The sequence below is a fragment of the Rhinatrema bivittatum genome, chromosome 6 (genome assembly GCF_901001135.1).
Source record: "Rhinatrema bivittatum chromosome 6, aRhiBiv1.1, whole genome shotgun sequence".
In the NCBI taxonomy this organism is placed as follows: domain Eukaryota; kingdom Metazoa; phylum Chordata; class Amphibia; order Gymnophiona; family Rhinatrematidae; genus Rhinatrema; species Rhinatrema bivittatum.
In genome coordinates, this window is record NC_042620.1 from 728,191 (window position 1) to 750,182 (window position 21,992).

Below are 21,992 nucleotides of genomic sequence, written 5' to 3' on the forward strand. Positions count from 1 at the left end.
TCATTGCTGGAGGAAGTTTGAGACTGTAGGAGAGATTGCCCAGACGTTGGAGAATGGGGAATGGTCCGACAGTGTGGAGCGAAGTGAGCAGATGGCAACTTCAATCTAAGGTGCTTCATAGATAACCAGATCTTAGCACCATGCTTAAGTTCAGGAGCTTTGCCGTGATGAATGTCATAGTCTCGTTTTGCTCGAATTCCAGCTTTGATGAGCATCTCCTTTGTCGTCTTCCAAAGTTGTTGAAGGTGGTGAAGGTAGTCATCCATATACCAGTTGTAAGGGTGTTGATCCAGTAGATGATGCTGGATGAGAGTTGATGGAAAACTCAGCCCACGGTAGAAGTTCAGCCCATTCATTCTGGCGTGAAGAGACGTAGGCTCTGAGGAACTGTTTGAGGGTACAGTTCATCCTCTCAGTTTGGCCGTTGGATTGCGGTTGGTAAGATGAAGTGAAGTCGAGAGTGATTTCAAACTTCTTGCAAAAAGCCTTCCAGAATTTGGCTGTGACTTGCATGCCTCTGTCTGAGAGAATGTGCTTCGGTATTCCGTGCAGGTGGAATTTGTGGCTGATGAAAAGCTTTGCAAGTTCACTGGCAGATGGTAAGCCAGGAAGCGCCACAAAGTGAGCCATCTTTGAGAATCTGTTCACCGTTACCCAGATAGGGTTGTTGCCCTCGGAGAGGGGTAAGTCCACCACAAAGTCCGTGGCGATGTGAGTCCAGGGCTCATCCGGTATGGGTAAAGGTTGTAGCTGGCCCCAAGGATGTCCGGGCGGAGGTTTTTGTCTGGCACAGTTGGTACAGGCCGCTACATAAGCGAAGGCGTCTTCTGTCATAGACGGCCACCAGTAGAATTTTTGCAGCTTCGCCAGTGTTCTCCGTTGACCGGGATGTCCAGCCAATTTAGTCATGAGCCCATGCTAGTACTTTCTTCCAGAGGTTGCTAGGCACAATCATTTTGCCCACAGGTACTGGGTGAGTAGCTGATAGAATGACTCTCTCAGGTTCAATGATGTGTTGCGGAGCGACAGGCACATCTTCAGATATGAAGGAGCGAGATAGGGCATCCGCTCTGACGGATGCCCTCTAAAGGCACAGTTAGTGAGGAGTAATTCTTAATGAAGGTTCTATAGTAATTTGTGAATGCTAGAAACCTTCTGAGAGCCTTTAGACCAGTAGGTTGGGACCATTTCTGAATGCTCTCCAGCTTTTGTGGTTCCATCTGGAACCCCTTGTTAGACACTATGTACCCTAGGAATGGTACAGGTTCCTTGTGGAATTCGCATTTAGAGAGCTTAGCGTATAGACGGTTCTCCCGCAGTCTTTGTAACACTCTCTTGACATCCATAATGTGGGTATTCAGATCTTGAGAGAAGATCAGGATGTCGTCCAAATAAACGACACATTGGTAGAGTAGGTCACGCAGGATGTCGTTCATCATGTTTTGGAAGATAGCTGGGGCATTGCATAAGCCGAAGGGCATCACCAAATTCTCAGTGTCCATCCCTGGTGTTAAAAGCTGTCTTCCATTCATCACCTGAATGAATGCGAACAAGGTTATTATGCTCCTTTAAGATCCAGCTTGGAGAAGATCTTAGCCCCCTGTAGGCGGTCAAACAGCTCTGAGATGAGTGGTAAGGGATAGCGGTCTTTGACTGTGATCTCGTTTAGACCACAAAAATCAATGCATGGACGTAGGATTCCGTCCTTCTTTCCCACAAAGAAAAGCCCTGCTAATGCAGGAGACTTGGATGGCCTTATGAAACCTTTTTGCAGATTTTCTTGGATGTATTCCGACATTGCTTTATTTTCCACCACCGAGAGGGGGTAAACTCTTCCCTTAGGTGATTCGGTATTCGATTTCAAATTGATCGCACAGTTATAAGATTTGTGTGGAGGAAGTATATCAGCAGCTTCTTTAGAGAATACATCTTGAAACAATGAGTATTGAGGTGGTAACCCAGGCATCAACGGAATCGTAGGCATACATGGTAGTGGCAAAACTTCCTTCAGGCATTTGCCATGACAATGTGGGCCCCAACGTGAAAGCTCCAGCGTAGCCCAGTTGAATTGAGGCATGTGTTTTTGTAGCCATGGTAACCCAAGTACTAAGGGGTGCATAGCCTTTTCAAGCACAAAGAAGGAAATGAATTCCGTATGAAGAGCTCCAGTCTTTAAACTGACCGGTTCCGTTTGTAGGGTTACTTCACCCGGTAAGGGCTCCCCCATGGATAGAGGATAACAGAAGCGGAGGCTTCATAATCATAGTGAGGATTCGCAGATGTTCCACTAGATGTCTCAGTATAAATTCCCTCCTGCCCTGGAGTCCACTAGGGCAAGAGTCGGGAATTCAAGTGGTCCGTTTATCAAGGAGACTGGCAGAGAGAGTGGAGGAGAAGGTGCAGTTAGACCTAAGAAGAGTCCTCCCACAGGACTTAGGTCTGGCTGTTTCCCAGACAGATAAGGCATGTTTGTACTGCATGGCCAGCTTGACCACAATACATGCAGAGGCCTAATCTTCTCCGCGTTCTTCTCTCCTTAGAAGTCAGGTGACTATGGCCTAGTTGCATAGGTTCTTCTTTGCCAGCAACCGATTTAGACTGAATAGGCTTAGGTATAGTTTTGACTCTGATTTCTCTCTGGTTAGGCCTCTTGGATCCTTTAACCTCTTGAATCTTATCCCGAAGTCATTGGTCAATTTTTGTGGCTAACTTCATCAGGTCCTCCAAGATCTCAGACATTTCTCGAGCTGCCAATTCATCTTTCAGCTGGGAGCTCAGGCCTTCAAAGAAGCTCAGGCATCTCGAGTCCCAATTCAACTCTGAAGCCAAAGTCTTAAACTCGATGGAGAAGTCCAGTAAAGCTTTATTACCTTGCTGTAGATGAACCAATGTGGATCCTGTGGTTGTGTACCTGGCTGAGTCATCAAATACGAATTTGAACAGTTCCAAAAAAAACAGCAAGGTCCTTCAGGATGCGGTCATCACGCTCCCAAAGCAGAGAAGCCCAAGCTAGTGCTCTTCCGTCCAGATAAGACAGGATATACGTAGTCTTGGCATAAGATGTGGGAAAATTATTAGGTTGAAGTGCAAAGTACATACAGCATTGGTTGGGGAATCCCCTGCATCTCCAGGCTTCCCCTGAGAAGCGAATAGGAGTGGAAAGGGGTACAACTGTTTTAACCTTCACTTCTGGCGGTGTTTCTTCTTTACCTGAGGTAGTAGAATCGTTCATCTGTGAGTGCAGTAGATTAAAGGCCACAGTCAAGCTATCCAGCGAGTTCTGTTGTTCGACAATTCGCTGGGCCAGGCCTGGAATGGTCTGCAATGCGGTGAGCTAAGCCTAATCCATGGAGTTAGCAATCTGTTATTATATCGAGGTGTTTGGTGGATTCTCAGGGGCAACAGTGATAGTGTCTCCCACGGGGAGGAGCCCCATAGTGAACTGTAGCACGAAGCTAGACTCAGATGCACAAACACAGAGAATATAACTTTATTATGCAGCTTGTATGGTTCACCAGAGGTGGCAGTAGAGAGTGAATTAGATAGCAACAGTCTGTGATCCTCGGCGGAGGAGATCCATTCCACAATGGTGTTGTAGGGCCCAATGCAGAGAGACAACGAGGAGCTGTAGATGAACAGACTGGAAGAAGTAGTACTCACTCTCTGTAGCTGATAGGTTCCAGCAGGTAGAAGAATTGATAGCAGGCACCAGGATAGACACACAGGCCCTCGAGGAGCGAGTACCTGGATTCAGAATAGGCACTTGGAAATAAGCAAAGGACCCCCAAGGAGCGGGTACCCAAGTTAGTAGAACCCCGGAGGGTGTTGGGAGCGTCCAACAGCAGCAGAAGCGGCAGAGCCGCTTCAGACCAGAATTAATCCAATCCGTATCCAATCCTTTGCTAACTCGGCAAGAGTCAGCAAATGGGCAACCTTTTGTAGTTGGAAGCAGTGACGTCACTCGAAGGGGACGCCCCTGAGGTTCGCTCCAACACTGCTACAAGACATGAGACATGCGCGCACGCGCGCCCTAGGAGACTTCAGGTACAACATGGCGGGACGCCTCACCAAAGCCGCTCTGGGGACGCCGGAGGGTGCGGCAAGGAGACGCTATGGACACCATTCTCCGAGGCTGGTGGAGAAGGCTGAAATAGAGGTGAGGCATATCGGGCGAAGCCATCTGTGACCGGACGCACGCAACAGGGCCATTTTGGAGAAGTGATCGATAACCATCCAGATGACCCGAAAGCCCTACGAAGGGGGAAAGTTGACCATGAAATCTGTGGATAAATGAGTCCATGGCTTCTGGGGCACAAGTGGAGGCTGTAGCAGACCATAGGGTCAACCTACCAGGGGGTTTTGTTGAGCACAAATGTGGCAGGAGTCCACATAATTCCTGATATCCTTCTTCACTTGGGGCCACAAGTAAAAGTGCTGAAGTCGGTTTAAGATGCATGCTCGGCTGGGATGACCTGCTATCTGGGAGTCGTGCACCCACTCTAGTACCTTCTGACAAAGACGATGGGGAACTACCGTCTTTCCAGGTGGGATAGGCATGGAAGCAGCCAGGAGGATTCGGGCAGGATCAATCACGTGGCTTAGGGATTCCAGAGTATCTTCTACTTCAAATGATCAGGAGAGGGCATCCGCCGGGATGTTTTTATGAGCTGGTCTATATTTCACTTCAAAGTCAAAGCAGGCGAAAAACAATGACTATCAAGCCTGATGGGCATTTAATCGCTGCACATTATGGAGATGTTCTTGATTTTTATGGTCCATATATACATTAATCCAGTGTTGCGTCCCTTCTAACCAATGCCACATTCTTCGAAGGCCAATTTTATAGCTAAAAGCTCCTTGTCCCCAATTCTGTAGTTTGGTTCCACTGGAGAGAATTTTTTGAGAAAAATGAACAGGGTCGGAGACTTCCCCTGTCTAGGAGTTGATTTAGAACAGTTTCTACTCTCTCCGAGGAAGCGACAATCTCGATGATGAAGGGGCACATGGGGTCTGGATGATGAAGGCATGGTTCTTCAAGGAAGTCTTGTTTATATTAGAGAAGGCCGCGACTGCTTCTGGAGGCCAGTTCTTGCTATTGGCCCCCTTCCAGGTGAATGCCATGAGGGGTGTTACGCGTGCCGTCCAAGGCAAATCCGCGGCACGGCCCCCTCACCTCTCTGCAGTAACTCCAGTACCTGGTTCCTCATCCCTGGCAGCTGCAGGCTGCCAGCTCCATTCTCGGGCAACCCCTGGCACTTCCAGCTCAGCTACAGATCCTGGTGTTCCCGGTCCAGCCTCCACTTCCACTGCTCCACGTCGGGCCTTTGTACGTGGCCCGCAGAGTGACGCTGCTACTCCGTGCCCCACCCCTCCCTAGGCCTGCGCGCATGCATCGCTAATGCTTAAGTAGGGCCCACAGTGGGAACCAAGCCGCAGCCCCGGATGATGACGTCAGCGGAGCACCGGTCCTTAAGCCTGGGCTCCGCTCTCTAGCTTTGCCTTTGGAACAGGTCTCCTCACTGGTCGAGTACTCGTTGCCTCCTGAGAGATTTGTCTCACTCCCATGTCCCTGTTCCTCGCTTATCCTGGTTTCTGACTCCTTGCTCCTACATTCCTGCTCCTCACCTTTCCTCGGATTGCCTACATGAACTTTGACTCTGCTTTGCCTGACCACGCCGTTGACTCTCTCCAAGCCCGGACCTCTGCTTTGCCTGACCATGCCGTTGACTCTCTCCAAGCCCAGACCTCTGCATTGCCTGACCACGCCATTGACTCTCTCCAAGCCCGGACCTCTGCTTTGCCTGACCATGCCATTGACTCTCTCCAAGCCCGGACCTGTGCTTTGCCTGACCATGTCGTTGCCTCTCTCCAGATCCGGACTTCTGCATTGCCCGACTATGGCGTTGCCTTTCTCCAGACCCAGACCTCTGCATTGTTTGACTACGTTTGACTATCTCTGTGATCAGACCTCAGCCTTGCTTGCCACTGCTTCCAGATTGCCGCCAGCCCTGATTCAAGCTTGTTCCACGTCGCCTCTTCAGCCTACGTCCTGGACTTGGTCTATTCAGGCTTCGACCTGCTCTTGCTCTGGCGCCCCCTGCCTGAATTCGTTCCTTTGGCACCCAAGTTTCTGGGACACTACCTTGTCCAGTGCAAGACTGTACCATCTCTCTCCTGTTGTCTCTGGGCTGACCTCTATCTCCTCATCGACAACATACGGAGGCTTACCTAAGTCCAGTCGGCCCCGGCACCCAAAGGCTCAACCCACGGGGAACGAGAGCTGATATTGGTGAAGCTCCAGCTGGCCTCCGTTCATCAGCCCACTCGCCTGCTAACAGTGGGGATCCGTAGGTCCCTACCTAAGGGTTGCGTCAACCCCAACTTGGCCCAAGGGTCCGCACAACAGGTTGCAAAGGCCATGGACTCAGCGGAGCCGCCTGCCCTCCAGGCCATTCCTGGCCTGGCATCCAAAGTACAAGAACAGCAGCAATTTGAGGCACTGGCCTCCTCCATTGAGCATCTCCACACCCGGTCTGATGCCCTCACCAGCGATCCGGTTCCAGTACCGGCTCCTTCTCATTCTCAGCCGTCACCTTCTATGCCTAGAGCCTTGTTGGTCCTACCAGCGCCCCCGCGCTTCAACGGTGACTCCAAGCTCTGCAGAGGGTTCATCAACCAATGCTATATGCAGTTCGCTCTACAGCCCCCCGTCTTCCAGGATGAATTGACCAAGGTCATCTTTATCTTGGCTTGTCTGGAAGGGAAGGCGCTGGCCTGGGCTTCTCCCCCATGGGAGCGATTGGACTCCCTTCTAAGAGAATTGTCTCAGTTCGTGGCCGCGTTTCAATGGATCTTTGATGATCCAGGGTGGCATGCAGTGGCAAGCACTAGTTTGTTACACTTTTGTCAAGGTTAAAGAAGTCTTTTCGACTACACTATTGAATTTCAGACTTTGGCTTTTGAACTCACTTGGCAGGAAGACTGCCTATGAGCTATCTAGCTGGATGGACTTTCCCCGCAGGTGAAGGATGAGCTGGCTGCAAGGGAGCTCCCTTCCTCTCTTGAGGACCTTAGACTTGACATACCAAATTGATCATCATCTCCAAGAGTTGGATGCTCAAGAAGCCCTTTCGGGTTCGATCCCATTCACCACCTACCACCAGCCCTGCCTCTGGTAGGGTCTATTGTGACCAAGACGGAAGAGACCATGCAGCTGGGCCGTGGGTGGCTGACCCCCGGAAGAGTGCCTCCAGTGGAGACAAATCGGTCTGTGCCTGTATTGCGGAGCACCTGGCCACCATCTTCAGGCCTGCCCCATCTGTCCGGGAAACTTCCCAGCCTAAGTTCAGTAGGGGTCCTAAACTTTGGCGCAGCATCTCCAGCCCCTCAATTGTCTGTACCAGTCACCCTGATCTGGGACTCTTGGTCCTTTCTGTTGCACTGCCGGGCAGTCTGTGGACCCTTAGGCCAAGATAAGATCGAAGCTTCCTGCAGGAGGGCTTCCCACAGGCCCTCGCCATCGGGAGGCAGACCTGGAGATGGAGACCCAACAGGACCTTCACCTTTACTAGCCCTCGTTCCCTGCAGGTTGAGTCCTTGGGTGCCGGGGCCAGCAGGACTTAAGAGCGGGTCTGAAGACGAGAGGCAAGACAGAGTCAAACGTACCAGGGTCGAGGCCGGCAGTGATCAGGAGGGTCCAAAGACAGGCCAGAGGTCAGGGCAGGCAACAGGCAAGACGGAATCCAAGAACGAGCTGAGTGGAAACCAGAGAAGTAAGCCGAGGGGGTAGGAACAGACGAAGACGGGGCTGGAACCAAAGACATGGGGGCTGGAACTGAAGACACGGAGCTGAAAACAGGAACAGATGAACAATTAGCTACTCCAAGGAGTGAGACCTGTTGCTGAGGCAAAGGTTGGGCAGCAGGAGCTGCCTTAAATACTGCTGGTGGCCCTGGAGAGCATCCGGGTCACCAGAGGCTGTTCCTGTCACAGTCCCTTTAAGTTGGGGGGGCGGAGCCCCTAGCCGCAGCTGGGGCTGGAGGCGCGGTGATGACCTTGTCGGCTCCCCGTTGCGTTAGGAGGACGGCAGCGGTGCAGGGAGCCATGACTGAGTCCGGGGCGGCTGCGGGCGGTAAGTGCAGCCGGCCACGGGGTCTCGTGGCTGGCTGCCATAACACTTTCCAGTTCTTGCTCTGGTGGATTCCGGAGCAGGAGGTAATTTTATCCTCAAGGATCTAGTTCAAATCCTGGGTATAAAGATCCGTCCTCTGGAGAACCTGGCCATATAATAGATCCAGCCTGTATTTGCTTATCCGCTACTCACCCAGTCCCTACTGGGAAGACTGTTGTGTCCCGACGACTCCGAGAAAGAGTCCTCCTCTGGGCACATGACTCGAAGTTTGCTGGTCACCCAAGGCGAGCACGAATCTTGGCGCTGCTCCAGCGGTTCTTCTGGTGTCCCACTATGGTCTCTGACATTAAAGCGGACAGGGTCTTACCTCCGCAGCCTTGTGCTGCCTGACGTTGCTCTCCATGGCCCGGCCGCCATCTTTCCGGCATGGCAGGAGCCGTGCCGAGTCTTCGCCTTGCCTGGAGGCCGCCGCTGACTCCTCCGTTCTTCGCGGCCTCGAGCCACCACCCAAGCCATCTTCGGCAGGCCTGGAGGCCTGCTCCTCAGCGGCATGGACGCCACGACATCGCCTGTCTCTGGGCCCTCCTCCTATGCGGCTGAGACGCTACCGACACGGCCGACTCCTTCCTGCTTCAGCGTCTGCAGGGCCGCTGTCCAGGGTCCTGCAGACTTCCTCTGACTGCTTCTTCTAAGAGGCAGGCCCGCGGCTTTCCCCATTCTTATGGGGCCAGCCAGGCATGGCCCTCCTGGTAGCTCCTCCCAGGGAGTTGCCTCTCAGCCCTATAAGAAGGCCTTGCTTATTTCCACCTTTGTCTTCGCATCTGCTCAGATGCTCGTAGAGTTCTCCTCATATCAGATGCCTATCCAGATGCTCTTGAAGACGTCTCTTCATTCTGATGTCTGTTGCTGAGTCCGGATCCTGATGCCTGTTCCTGAGTCCGGATCCTGATGCCTGTTCCTGAGCCCGGATCCTGATGTCTAGTATAGTTGTGTTTAAAAAAGGATTGGATAAGTTCTTGGAGGAGAAGTCCATTATCTGCTATTAAGTTCACTTAGAGAATAGCCACTGCCATTAGCAGTGGTTACATGGAATAGACTTAGTTTTTGGGTACTTGCCAGGTTCTTATGGCCTGGATTGGCCACTGTAGGAAACAGGATACTGGGCTTGATGGACCCTTGGTCTGACCCAGTATGGCATTTTCTTATGTTCTTATGTTCTTACTCCAAGTCCGGATGTCCTTGAGTCCAGCTTCCAATGTCCGTTCCAAGTCTGGATGTCCATGAGTCCAGATCCGGATGTCAGTTCCAAGATTCTGTTCCATTCCTGCAGTCTGTTCTAAGCCCTGCAGTCCATTCCAAGTCCTGCAGTCAGCTTCAAGATGTCCCATGTTCCAAGATGTCCCTAGATGTTCATAGATGTTATTATGATGTTATTAGATGTCCCTAGATGTCCCTAGATGTTATTATGTTTTCTCAAATTAACTATGTTCAATGTAAACCGCTAAATGTTCAATGTTCAATGTAAACCGCTAAATGTTCAATGTAAACCGCTAAATGAAGCGATAGTTACGGTTCCTTAGCGATAGTTTTGGTTTCTTGTAAACCGGGGTGATATGTATACTATACAGGAACCCCGGTATATAAATTCTTTAAATAAAATAAATAAATAAAATGTCTGTGAGTCCTCGTCCTGTGATGTTCCTTGTCCCCTTCTTGATGTTGTCCTGGTCCTAATGCTCAAGGTCTGATGGGACCCGTGCCTCCGGAGATTCCCTGCTTTTACTCAGAGTTCCCTAGCTCTGACTCCGGAGGATCCTAGGGGTTTCCACTAACCTGCGCTATGAGACTTCCTGAGCCTATTCCAATCTCCTCATGGTCCGCGACCAGCCATCCAGCTGTGTAGGGCACAAAGGGGACAGTGTGGTCCGTGACCAGCCCCACGTGCTGTGTAGGGCACCTGAGGATCTTGCTCTTCGTCTGAGTCTTCAGTGTGGTCCGCAACCAGCCCCACATGCTGTGTAGGGCACCTGAGGGACTCGCCTTCCTCGTCCTAGTTCACATCTTCCAGTCTACGTCTCCCAAGTCTACATCCTAGTCCCCATGTCTCCATGTTCTTCACCTGAGTCTTCAGTGTGGTCCGCGACCAGCCCCACCTGCTGTGTAGGGCGCCTGAGGGACTCACCTTCCTTACCCAAGTCTACGTCCCAAGTCTTCATCTCCAAGTCCACGTCTAGTCTTCTTGTCTTCCAGTCTACGTTCCAAGTCTTCATCTCATCTTTACGTTCCAATCTTCATCTCCATGTCTCCACGTTCCAAGTCCCAAGCTCCACGACATACTCTTCAAGAGTCTCAAGCTCCACGTCATCCTCTTCGAGAGTCCCAAGTTCCTCTTTGACTCTTTGTGCTCTAGCTTTCCTTGAACTCTCCGATGTTCTAAGTTCCTAGTCCTAGCCAGAGACTTACATTGTAGCCCTGTGTTCCTAGCTCCAACCAGCTCTGCTCCTGTGCAGCCCATCTTGCACACACACCTCACCATGGGTGCGACTCATGTCTCTACCTGAGCCGTCCTATGGCCCAAGGGCTCCGCTCTCCTATTTTTATGATATTGAGGTGTTTGGTGGATTCTCAGGGGCAACAGTGATAGTGTCTCCCACGGGGAGGAGCCCCGTAGGGAACTGTAGCACCAGACTAGACTCAGATGTATAAACTCAGAGAATATAACTTTATTATGCAGCTTGTATGTTTCACCAGAGGTGGCAGTAGAGAGTGGATTAGATAGCAACAGTCTGTAATCCTCGGCAGAGGAGACCCGTTCCACAATGGTGGTGTAGGACCCGATGCAGATAGACAACGAGCAGCTGTAGATCAACAGACTGGGTGAAATAGTACTCACTCTCTGTAGCTGATAGGTAATATTCCAGCAGATGGAAGAATTGGTAGCAGGCACTGCTACCAGACATGAGGCGTGCGCGTGCCCTAGGAGACCTGTTATGTTTTGTAAGGCTTGGGTGGACTCTTGGACACTGTGGCAGCTGACCACGCCCATGGGGGGGGGAGTGTCGTGAGGGGTCACAGGTGAGGCTCAGCTCTGGACACACAAACAGATTTTATCTTTATTTAGACAATTTGTGAAGCCACCAGAGGTGGTGGTAGTGAGTAGAAGATGGAGCCCGGCTGGGCTAGTATTCCTCAGGGTGCTGGAACAGCGGTTCCTCCAGTAGCAGTGCTGTAGTGAAAAGAACTGAGAGAATGAGTACAATAAGACATAAGAACATAAGAAAATGCCATACTGGGTCAGACCAAGGGTCCATCAAGCCCAGCATCCTGTTTCCAACAGTGGCCAATCCAGGCCACAAGAACCTGGCAAGTACCCAAAAACTAAGTCTATTCCATGATACCATTGCTAATGGCAGTGGCTATCCTCTAAGTGAACCTAATAGCAGGTAATGGACTTCTCCTCCAAGAACTTATCCAATCCTTTTTTTAAACACAGCTATACTAACTGCACTAACCACATCCTCTGGCAACAAATTCCAGAGTTTAATTGTGCGTTGAGTAAAAAAGAACTTTCTCCGATTAGTTTTAAATGTGCCCCATGCTAACTTCATGGAGTGCCCCAAAAACTTTCTACTATCCGAAAGAGTAAATAACCGATTCACATCTACCCGTTCTAGACCTCTCATGATTTTAAACATCTCTATCATATCCCCCCTCAGTCGTCTCTTCTCCAAGCTGAAAAGTCCTAACCTCTTTAGTCTTTCCTCATAGAGGAGTTGTTCCATTCCCCTTATCATTTTGGTAGCCCTTCTCTGTACCTTCTCCATCGCAATTAGTACTCACAGATGGTGTCTATAGCGAATTCTTCCAAGTAGAAGAGGAGATGGACACAGACAGCGAGTCAGGGAACATGGGCCCTCGAGGAGTGAGTACCGGTTCCTGATAGTGACCTGAAAGAAGCAGAGAGGCCCCCGAGGAGCGGGTACCCCGTTAGCAGAAAAGAGTCTAATAGAAGTTGGAGGCAGAGTAGCTTGGTACAGAGAGCAAATCCCATCTGTAGGAATTCCCTTGCTAACTCAATGGCTAGCAAACAGTAGGCTTAAATATCCGGGCAGCGTGACGTCTTCACAGGGGGACACCCCTGAGGTTCGCGCCATAGAGGAAATAAGAATGAGGGCCAAGCGGCGCACGCGCCCTAAGTTACCTGAGGAGCATGGCGGGAGGCAGCGCCCCAGCCAGTCCAGGGACACCGGAGAGGAAGGCAGGCAGACGTCCACAGGGAGCAGGAGTCGCCGCAGAAAAAGAAAAGTAGGCGGAGTGAAGCCATCGGGCAGCGACGGACGCAGCAAGAACTCAGGTACAACATGGTGGGACGCCGCACCAAAGCCGCTCCGGGGACGCTGGAGGGTTCGGCAAGGAGACGCTACGGACACCATTCTCCCAAGGCTGGTGGAGAAGGCTGAAATAGTGGTGAGGCATGTTGGGCGAAGCCATCTGAGACCGACGGACGCAACACCTATGAGCTAAGTGACGTGCGCCAAGCCCGCTCCATCGGCCCCTGAAGGCTGTGCTCACAACAGGAACCTAACATTGTGTAACTATAGCAAGGGTTATTTTTCCCTATGTACAACACCTTGCACTTGTCCACATTAAATTTCATCTGCCATTTGGATGCCCAATCTTCCAGTCTTGCAAGGTCCTCCTGTAATGTATCACAATCCACTTGTGATTTAACTACGCTGAATAATTTTGTATCTTCCGCAATTTTGATAACCTCACTCGTATTTCTTTCCAGATCATTTATATATATATTGAAAAGCACTGGTCCAAATACAGATCCCTGAGGCACTTCACTGTTTACCCTTTTCCACTGAGAAAATTGACCATTTAATCCTACTCTCTGTTTCCTGTCTTTTAACCAGTTTGTAATCCATAAAAGGACATCGCCTCCTATCTCATTAGTTTTCTTAGAAGCCTCTCATGAGGGGCTTTGTCAAACGCCTTCTGAAAATCCAAATACACTACTTCTACCGGTTCAACTTTATCCACATGTTTATTAACCGCTTCAAACAAAGGAAGAAGAATTGTTAGGCAAGACTTCCTTGAGTAAATCCATGTTGACTGTGTTCCATTAAACCATGTCTTTCTATATGCTCTGTGATTTTGATCTTTAGAATAGTTTCTACTATTTTTCCTGGCACTGAAGTCAGGCTCACTGGTCTATAGTTACCCAGATCACCTCTGGAGCCCTTTTTAAATATTGGGGTTACATTGGCCACCCTCCAGTCTTCAGGTACAATGGATGATTTTAATGATAGGTTACAACTTTGAACAAATAGATCAGAAATTTCATTTTTTAGTTCCTTTAGTACCCTGGGATACATACCATGCGTTCCAGGTGATTTGCTACTCTTTAGTTTGTCAATCTGGTCTGCATCTTCCAGGTTCATAGTGATTTCGTTCAGTTTCTCTAACTCATCACCCTTGAAAACCATCTCCGGAACTGGTATCTCCTTAACATCTTCATTAGTAAACACGGAAGCAAAGAATTCATTTAGTCTTTCTGCAATGGCAGTCTTTCTGTACAGATCATTGGTGAGGCCTCATCTCAAATACTTTGTACAGTTCTGGAGACTTAATTTCAAAAAAGATAAGGACAGAATGGCAGTGATCCAGAGAATCTCATACCTATAAGAATAACCCTGTTTTCATTCTCTTACGGAAAGTCAAGTAATTTAGCTCTATTCTAGCCTCTACCAGGAGAGAATTCCACAACACTGGGAAGACAGTTGGGAAAGCTCTTGTTAGTATATCTCTAAAACTGGGCGCCACCCATAATGTTGAGATTACTACCTGATAATCTCCTTTTCCTTAGTGTAGACAGATGGACTCAGAACGAATGGGATAGTATCCGCGTGCTAGCAGTTGGAGACGGATCTGACGTCAGCACGGGGGTATATATATCCCCACAGGAAGCGTAGCAACTCAGTAATCTTCCTTGCAAAAGCTGTTATGGATGTGTGTACTGACGGTCAGTGAAAAGTGAAAACAGGATTCCCCTGACCGATTGATAGTAGCTGGAGACCGCCAGCATTCCCAACCGGAAGGCGTTGACACCAGGTAGCGTGTACGCTCTTATGGAACAGAAGACATGGCTTACCTTGAATCGGTGAAACCCATGTACACAGGCAGCTGGGCGGGATGCTGAGTCCATCTGTCTACACTAAGGAAAAGGAGATTATCAGGTAGTAATCTCAACATTTCCTGGCGTGTAGCCAGATGGACTCAGAACGAATGGGATGTACAAAAGCTTTACTCCCAGCCTGGGCGGGAGGCTGCCTGAGGACCATGTAGTACCGCCCTCGCAAATGCCGAGTCCTCCCTGGCCTGGACATCCAGACGGTAGAATCTGGAGAAGGTATGGAGGGAGGACCACGTCGCCGCTTTACAGATTTCTGCAGGCGACAACATCCTGGATTCAGCCCAGGATGTCGCTTGTGCTCTGGTAGAATGAGCCTTGACTTGTAGAGGCGGAGACTTCCCGGCTTCTACGTAAGCTGCTCTGATAACTTCCTTAATCCAGCGGGCGATGGTGGGCCGCGAGGCCGCTTCACCTTGCTTCTTCCCGCTGTGCAGGACGAACAGATGGTCCGTCCTTCGTAGTTGTTGTGTCACTTCCAGATATCTGGGCAGTAATCTGCCAATGTCGAGATGACGCAATAAACGCCCTTCTTCAGATTTCTGAAACCCCGCCATGGTAGGCAAGGATATGGTTTGGTTAAGATGAAACTGTGAAACCACTTTCGGTAGAAAGGAGGGGACCGTCCGAAGATGGATAGCCTCCGGAGTGATTCTGAGAAATGGATCACGGCAGGACAGTGCTTGTAGCTCTGAGATGCGGCGGGCTGAACATACAGCCAGCAAGAACACCATCTTCAAGGTTAGAGAACGGAGAGACAGGCCCCGAAGGGGACGGAAGGTGGATCCCGCGAGGAAATCCAAAACAAGGTTGAGGTTCCACAAAGGCACAGGCCACTTCAGTGGCGGACGAATATGCTTGACTCCTTGCAGAAAGCGAGAAACATCTGGGTGCTTGGCGATGGTCTTGCCATCCCTCCTGGGACCATAGCAAAACAGCGCAGCCACCTGAACCTTGATGGAGCTGAGGGAGAGACCCTTCTGAAGACCATCCTGCAGGAAATCCAACACAATAGGGATTGTGGTCGCATGTGGACTGGTGCCGTGAGTGTCGCACCATGCTTCGAATACTCTCCAGATGCGAACGTAGGTGAGGGATGTGGAAAACTTGCGAGCTCGAAGGAGTGTATCAATCACGGGCTCTAAGTAACCTCTTTTCTTCAGTCTAGCCCTCTCAATGGCCAGACCATAAGAGAGAATTGAGCTGGATCCTCGTGGAGGATGGGACCTTGACGTAGAAGGTCCCGGAGAGGGGGCAGGGGAAGAGGCTCCCCTGCCAGTAATCTTCTCATGTCTGCGTACCAGGGTCTTCTTGGCCAGTCTGGTGCCACTAGAAGAACTAGGCCCCGGTGTTTCTGAATCTTCTGGATGATGGCGCCCAGCAGAGGCCACGGAGGAAAGGCGTATAGCAGAGTCCCTGGAGGCCACAGCTGGACCAGGGCATCGATTCCGTGTGAGAACGGGTCGCGCTTGCGGCTGAAGTATCTGGGTACTTGAGCATTGGACTTGTCCGCCAGTAAATCCATGTCCGGAATTCCCCAGTGATCTATAATCATCTGGAAGGCTGTCGGTGACAGCTACCACTCTCCCAGATTTAGGCTTTCTCTGCTGAGGAAGTCTGCTGTGGTATTGTCCTTCCCAGCAATGTGGACGGCGGAGATGTCCTGAAGATTCGCCTCTGCCCAAGTCATCAGAGGGGCGATCTCCAGAGATACCTGTCGGCTTCTGGTTCCGCCCTGACGGTTGATGTATGCCACCGTGGTGGCGTTGTCGGACATCACTCTGACTGCTTTGTTCTTCAGTCTGTGAGCAAATCGAAGGCATGCCAATCGGACTGCCCGGGCCTCTAGACGGTTGATGTTCCACGCTGACTCTTCTCTGTTCCACCGCCCTTGTGCGGTGAGTTCCTCGCAGTGTGCTCCCCAGCCGCTCAGGCTGGCATCTGTGGTGAGCAAGGTCCACGTGGGTGAGGACATCTTCGACCCCCTGCTCACGTGGTTGGACTGCAACCACCACCGCAACTGGGTCCTCACTCTGGCTGGCAGAGGAAGGTGCGTGGAATAGTTCCGTAGACGGGGGCTCCAGCGAGAGAGCAGGGAGTGTTGTAGAGGTCTCATATGGGCCCTCGCCCAAGGCACCACTTCCAGGGTGGATGCCATGAGACCAAGAACCTGCAGATAATCCCAGGCTATGGGCCGACTGGCTCCCATCAAATACTGGATACGCTGCTGAAGCTTCAACTTTCTCTTGGTAGTGAGACTGACTGTGTCTGCCCAGGTGTCGAACTGTACTCCCAGGTATTCCAGGGACTGGGAAGGCTGTAGGCAGCTCTTGCTGAGGTTGATTACCCAGCCCAAGCTTTCCAGAAGGGCGATTACTCTGTCGGTCGTCCGAAGGCTCTCCTCTCGAGATTTCGCCCTGATCAGCCAATCATCTAGGTAGGGATGGAAAAGAATTCCTTCCCTCCTGAGTGCCGCTGCTACCACTATACCACCTTGGTGAATGTCCGTGGTGACGTGGCCAACCCGAAGGGCAGAGCCCAGAATTGGAAATGGCGTCCCAGAACCTTGAAGCGTAGGTAGCTCTGATGATCCGAATGGATCGGGATATGCAGGTATTCCTCTGACAGGTCTAATGCCGTGAGGAATTCTCCTGGCTGTACTGCAGCCTTGACGGAGCACAGAGTCTCCATGCGAAACCTCGGTATCCGCAAGTATCGATTGACTGACTTGAGGTCCAGCACAGGCCGAAAGGTGCCCCCTTTCTTGGGTACCATGAAATAAATGGAATAGTGTCCAGAATTCACTTCCCAGGCAGGTACTGGGATGATGGCTTTCAAGGACAAGAGCCTCGCCAGGGTAGCTTCCAATGCTGCCTTCTTGTGTATGGGACATGAAGATTCCACAAACTTGTCCGGAGGGAGCTGATGAAAGTCCAGATAATATCCCTCCCGGATAATGGCGAGGACCCACTGGTCCGACGTAATCTTGACCCATCTGGGGTAGAAGAGGGTTAACCTGCCCCCTATGGCTCCGTCCCCCAGATGAATCGGCGGAGTCTCATTGGGAGGCGCGGCCGGGACCCGAGCCCGGACCCGCTCCCCTCTTGCGCTGCTTGGTCCGAAAGGACTGATTCCTGGCCGGAGGACGTGGTGCCTGGTAGCGACCCCTGTAAGGAACAAAGCGCTGGGAACTCCTGCCCCTGGAGGGCCTTGGAAAGGCGCGCTGGCCCCTTCTGAACCGATCTTCCGGCAGTCTGGGCACTGGAGAGGCACCCCATGTACTGGCCAGTTTATCAAGGTCGCTGCCAAAGAGGAAGGAGCCCGTGAAGGGCAATCTGGTGAGGCGTGTCTTGGAAAGTGCATCAGCTGACCATCTCCGGATCCAGAGCTGCCTCCTGGCAGCTACGGAGGATGAAATCCCCTTAGCTGTTGTCCGGACCAGGTCAGATGCAGCATCCGTGAGGAATGAAAGAGCGGACTCCATGTCTGCCGCTGGAGCTTTGTTTCCAACCTGTGACAAACAGGCACGCGTCACCACCATGCAGCAGGTTGCAATCCGCAAAGATAGAGCTGCCACCTCAAAGGTCTGTTTCAGAATGGCGTCCAGTCGCCAGTCATGAGGCTCCCTGAGGGCCATCCCCCCTTCAACTGGAATGGTAGTGCGCTTGACCACAGCGCTAATCAAGGCGTCCACCTGAGGGCACGCCAGCAGGTCCTGGATAGCCGGTGGCAATGGGTACATGCTCGTCAGAGCCCGACCCCCTTTGATGGAAGCCGCTGGTGCCGCCCATTCTAAATCTATCAGCTGTTGTGCCGCTTGTAAGAATGGAAAATGGCGGGCTGTAGGACGAAGACCTTCCAGCAGGGGGTTCTGCGCAGAGGGCACCGAAGCGCTGGGATCTGTAATATCCAATTCTGCCAGACACTGAGACACCAGGTTGGAGAGATCCTCTTTAGGGAAGAACCGCCTCATGGTTCTGTATGGCTCAATCCCTGGGGGAAGGTCCCCCTCGTCCGGGAGTTCGGACTCATCCGGTGAGACCTCCTGGTCTGACTGATCTGGACTGTCCAGCGGCGGGAGGTCCCGCTCACAATAAGGGCGTGAGGGTCCAGTAACAGGATCCGCAGGAGCCGCCACCGCAGCAGCAGCCGCCACAGTCGCAGCCACCGCAGGAACCACAGGAACCGCAGGGCCTGGACGGGAAGCCGTTTGCATCTGTACGAAGGCATGAATCCCCTTAAAGAGATCCACCCAGGAAATTGAAGCAGCCTCTAATCGCCGGGGTACCAGATCCCCCGGGATTCCTGATTGGTCGAGACTGCCCCCTAAATCCGGGGTAGCTCCTGGGGAGCTGTCAACAAATCGTGGCTGAGACCGGTCCTGGCCTGAGGGTCCCACGGCCTCCTCACATTGGGCACATAGGGAGTCTGGCTCTTCACTGCGCGTGGCTCTAAGCTGGCATGCAGAGCAGAGGCCAAGGGCTTTAATGCCTGAGGCAGGCGGCGCCGCCGCTGAAGACGCTGCTGCGTTCTGATCCATGGAAAAAATATGCGCTGAATGCTTAATACAACAGGCGCGCAATAATAACAATATGCGGCAGCAATAGGCGCTGAATACAACAGGCGCACAATACTAATAATAAGCGGCAGCAATAGGCGCTCAATACAATAGGCGCACAATAATAATAATATGCAGTAGCAATATGCGCAATATGTTCTTAGCAATAGGCGGCCAAGAAAACAGCCCAATTGTATGCAATATGCACTCAGCAATATGCAGTTAGCAATATACGCTCAATAGTATTCAATAAGCTCTCAGCAATATGCGGTTAGCAATATACGCTCAATGGCATTCAATCAGCTTTCAGCAGTAAGCGGTTAGCAATATACGCTCAATAGCATTCAATAGGCTTTCAGCAATATGCGGTTAGCAATATACGCTCAATAGCATTCAATAGGCTTTCAGCAATATGCGGCTCTCAGCAACAGGCGGTGTAGCAATACCTTTCAGTAACCGGCGGTTAGCAATACACTCTCAGTGGAAATGCTCACAACAATAAGGCAATATACGCACAAGGAGGAATAAACCTGCGCCTATTACCGGCGCCCTACCTGAACGAGGCCCACAAAATGGCGCCCTCCTTGGCGTGCCACGCCGCCGATCCTCTGTTCCTTCGGAGACCCGAAACACGAGATGTACGCCTCACCTGAACCTCGGCGCTTCTCGGCTGGAACCCAGGCGGTCTCCGGCTGCGGGGAGAGCGGGCAAATACCTTCACCACCGCGTTTGAGGATATGCACCCACTGCCTCGTCCACGCCGGGACCGAGGCACCTCGTAAGCCTCACCCGAACCTCGCCCGGGGGCTGTGTCCCTGCCGCGATTCGGCCACTGGACCGAGGACTTAACCTCCGGGGGGGATCACGGAAATCACCCTGGGCAGCTCAACTGGGGGAGTGACCTTCAGGTATCACCGCAGGAGCGCAGGGCTCGATATTTTTTGCAGAAAGTAGAAAGTAGAATCTAGAATTATAAGAAAAGAGAAAAATTAAAGTAGTCTTGGAAAGCACGCTCGACTAGCGTGCAGGCACTCCAAACTGCTTTGGAGACGGAAATTACTGAGTTGCTACGCTTCCTGTGGGGATATATATACCCCCGTGCTGACGTCAGATCCATCTCCAACTGCTAGCACGCGGATACTATCCCATTCGTTCTGAGTCCATCTGGCTACACGCCAGGAAATGCCCCTTTATTAGATCACAATGGTTGGGCAGGCATATAGCATTGGTCTTTATCTGCCATTATTCACTATGCTACTGGGCACATTGATGGTACTTCATAAATAATAATTCTTATTAAAATGTAGAGAGATCCATATTAAAAGCCATTTAGCTGGATCACTCGGAGGTGATCCAGCTAAATGGCAAGTATTAGAATGCTGAGCCACTTATCTGGCTACATTTTAGCCAGACAAGTCATTATCTTCTTAAAATCTAGCTGGATTAAAGAAATGGCATTGTGGGGGCAGTCCAGGGCAGGGTAAAGTTATCAGGCTAACTTAGTTGATTTCAGCTGTAACCGGCTTTAGAGCAAGTCTAAATTTATCCAGCCTTGTGTGGCCACCTAACCTGCCACTTAACTGGATAAGTGACACTGTTAAATAAAGAAAAACAAATGTGCCTTGTGGACCTGTGGCCTGATTCCTACACCCCTCCCCAATATGTCTTAACTGTCTCTGCTGGGCCAAACAGATCCCACTCCCAAACCCCCACTGAAGACTTAAACAAATATTCCAGGGTCATAGATCAGTCCCTACTCCTGCCCTTCCCTACTATACCCCCTCTGCACCCTCTACCCACCCACAACCTGTAGAACACAAACCCCATATGCTCCACACCCCAGACCCTTAAAATCTCTGCTAGGAGCAAGATATCTCTTTCCCACTCTTGATGCTTTCAGCAGTGCTCTGAGAGCAGCAGTAAGCGTAAGCTGCGGACAACTTGACCACTAAATGTGGACCTCCTTATCACTGAAGGCTCCTGCCCATCAGGGTCAGTAGAGTTTGGGGATGACTTGAAGAAGATATATCTAGGTCATGAGGGGAAAGAGGGTGAAAGGGCAACTATTAAGGCAGCAGCAGAGCTCATGTTTTGAAGAGTAATACTGAAGGATTCAATTTGGGAGCAGACTTCCTCTCCATCCCATGGCCAGTAAGAGCACCCATGTCACCTGTGAAGTCATCCTGAAGGTGGAGGTAATAGAGAGAGCCAAAACGTAAAGAGGTTTTGGACTTTGCTTCAGCATCTCATGCTGTAATTTAAGAAACCAGATATCAATCTGGCATGTATGAAAACACTTTCTGTGAACGAGGAGCCTTGCTTCTTGAGAATGTTTGTATGAGATGAAGGTGTATGTGATCATCTTTTTCACTGCACTCCAGTTCTCTCTATGCTAGGACTACACCTGCATCTGGGAACAAGCTTCCTTATTTCAAGAAGCAATGCTGAAAAGTCAGGGTCTCTAGATACTACAACAATTTATTTGCCAAAATGGTATGACCCCTGAATTTCCATCACCAAGAATGTCACACAGTCATTTTACTGGGAACATCCTGGAATTTCAGAAGGCATTTTAATCTCTTTCATGTTATCAGGGGTGGTCTTTGGAGATCATGGAACAAGTTCTCCATTAGAATCAAGCCTAAATAGATGCTCTTTTCAGTCTAAAGAGTTGACAGAAAGAAGGAATAAAAGGCTACTTATACCAAGCAGAACATTTCCATATAATCAGTACCTCTCAAACTTGGCCAAGATATCTGCAATAATCACCCTGCTGTCAATGGCCTTCTCCATATATCTACTGTGCTCAAAGAGGGCAAACATATTACGGCTGTCGTCCATGCTAAGTCCACGGATCAATTTCTCCACGACCTGCAGGGAAAGAGTGAGAAGGAAAGAGACAAAAGTGAGTGACAGAATGAGGGGAGAAAAACAAAGCGCCACAGTGAACAAACAAACTATTTCTTATAAACTCTGTATCATTTTTTACTGTACAGTGAGAGAGGAATTAATTATCTTTACGCTTGCCGGCTGCAGGAACCCGCGACCAGCCTCGCTCACCCGACGCCTCTTTGGGCCTGTTTCGGGCATCCTAGTTGCAGCTGGGA

The 21,992-nt window shown here is 50.8% G+C and overlaps 1 protein-coding gene across 1 annotated transcript in view; it reads right to left on the bottom strand.

The window, feature by feature from the left end:
- LOC115093339 (unconventional myosin-X-like) overlaps positions 1–21,992 on the bottom strand; it is a 556,890-nt gene that overhangs the window by 80,240 nt on the left and 454,658 nt on the right. Inside the window, exon 37 of the mRNA XM_029604967.1 lies at positions 21,620–21,756. Coding sequence (XP_029460827.1) covers positions 21,620–21,756 — 137 coding nt within the window. The remainder of the gene's footprint in view (positions 1–21,619; positions 21,757–21,992) is intronic.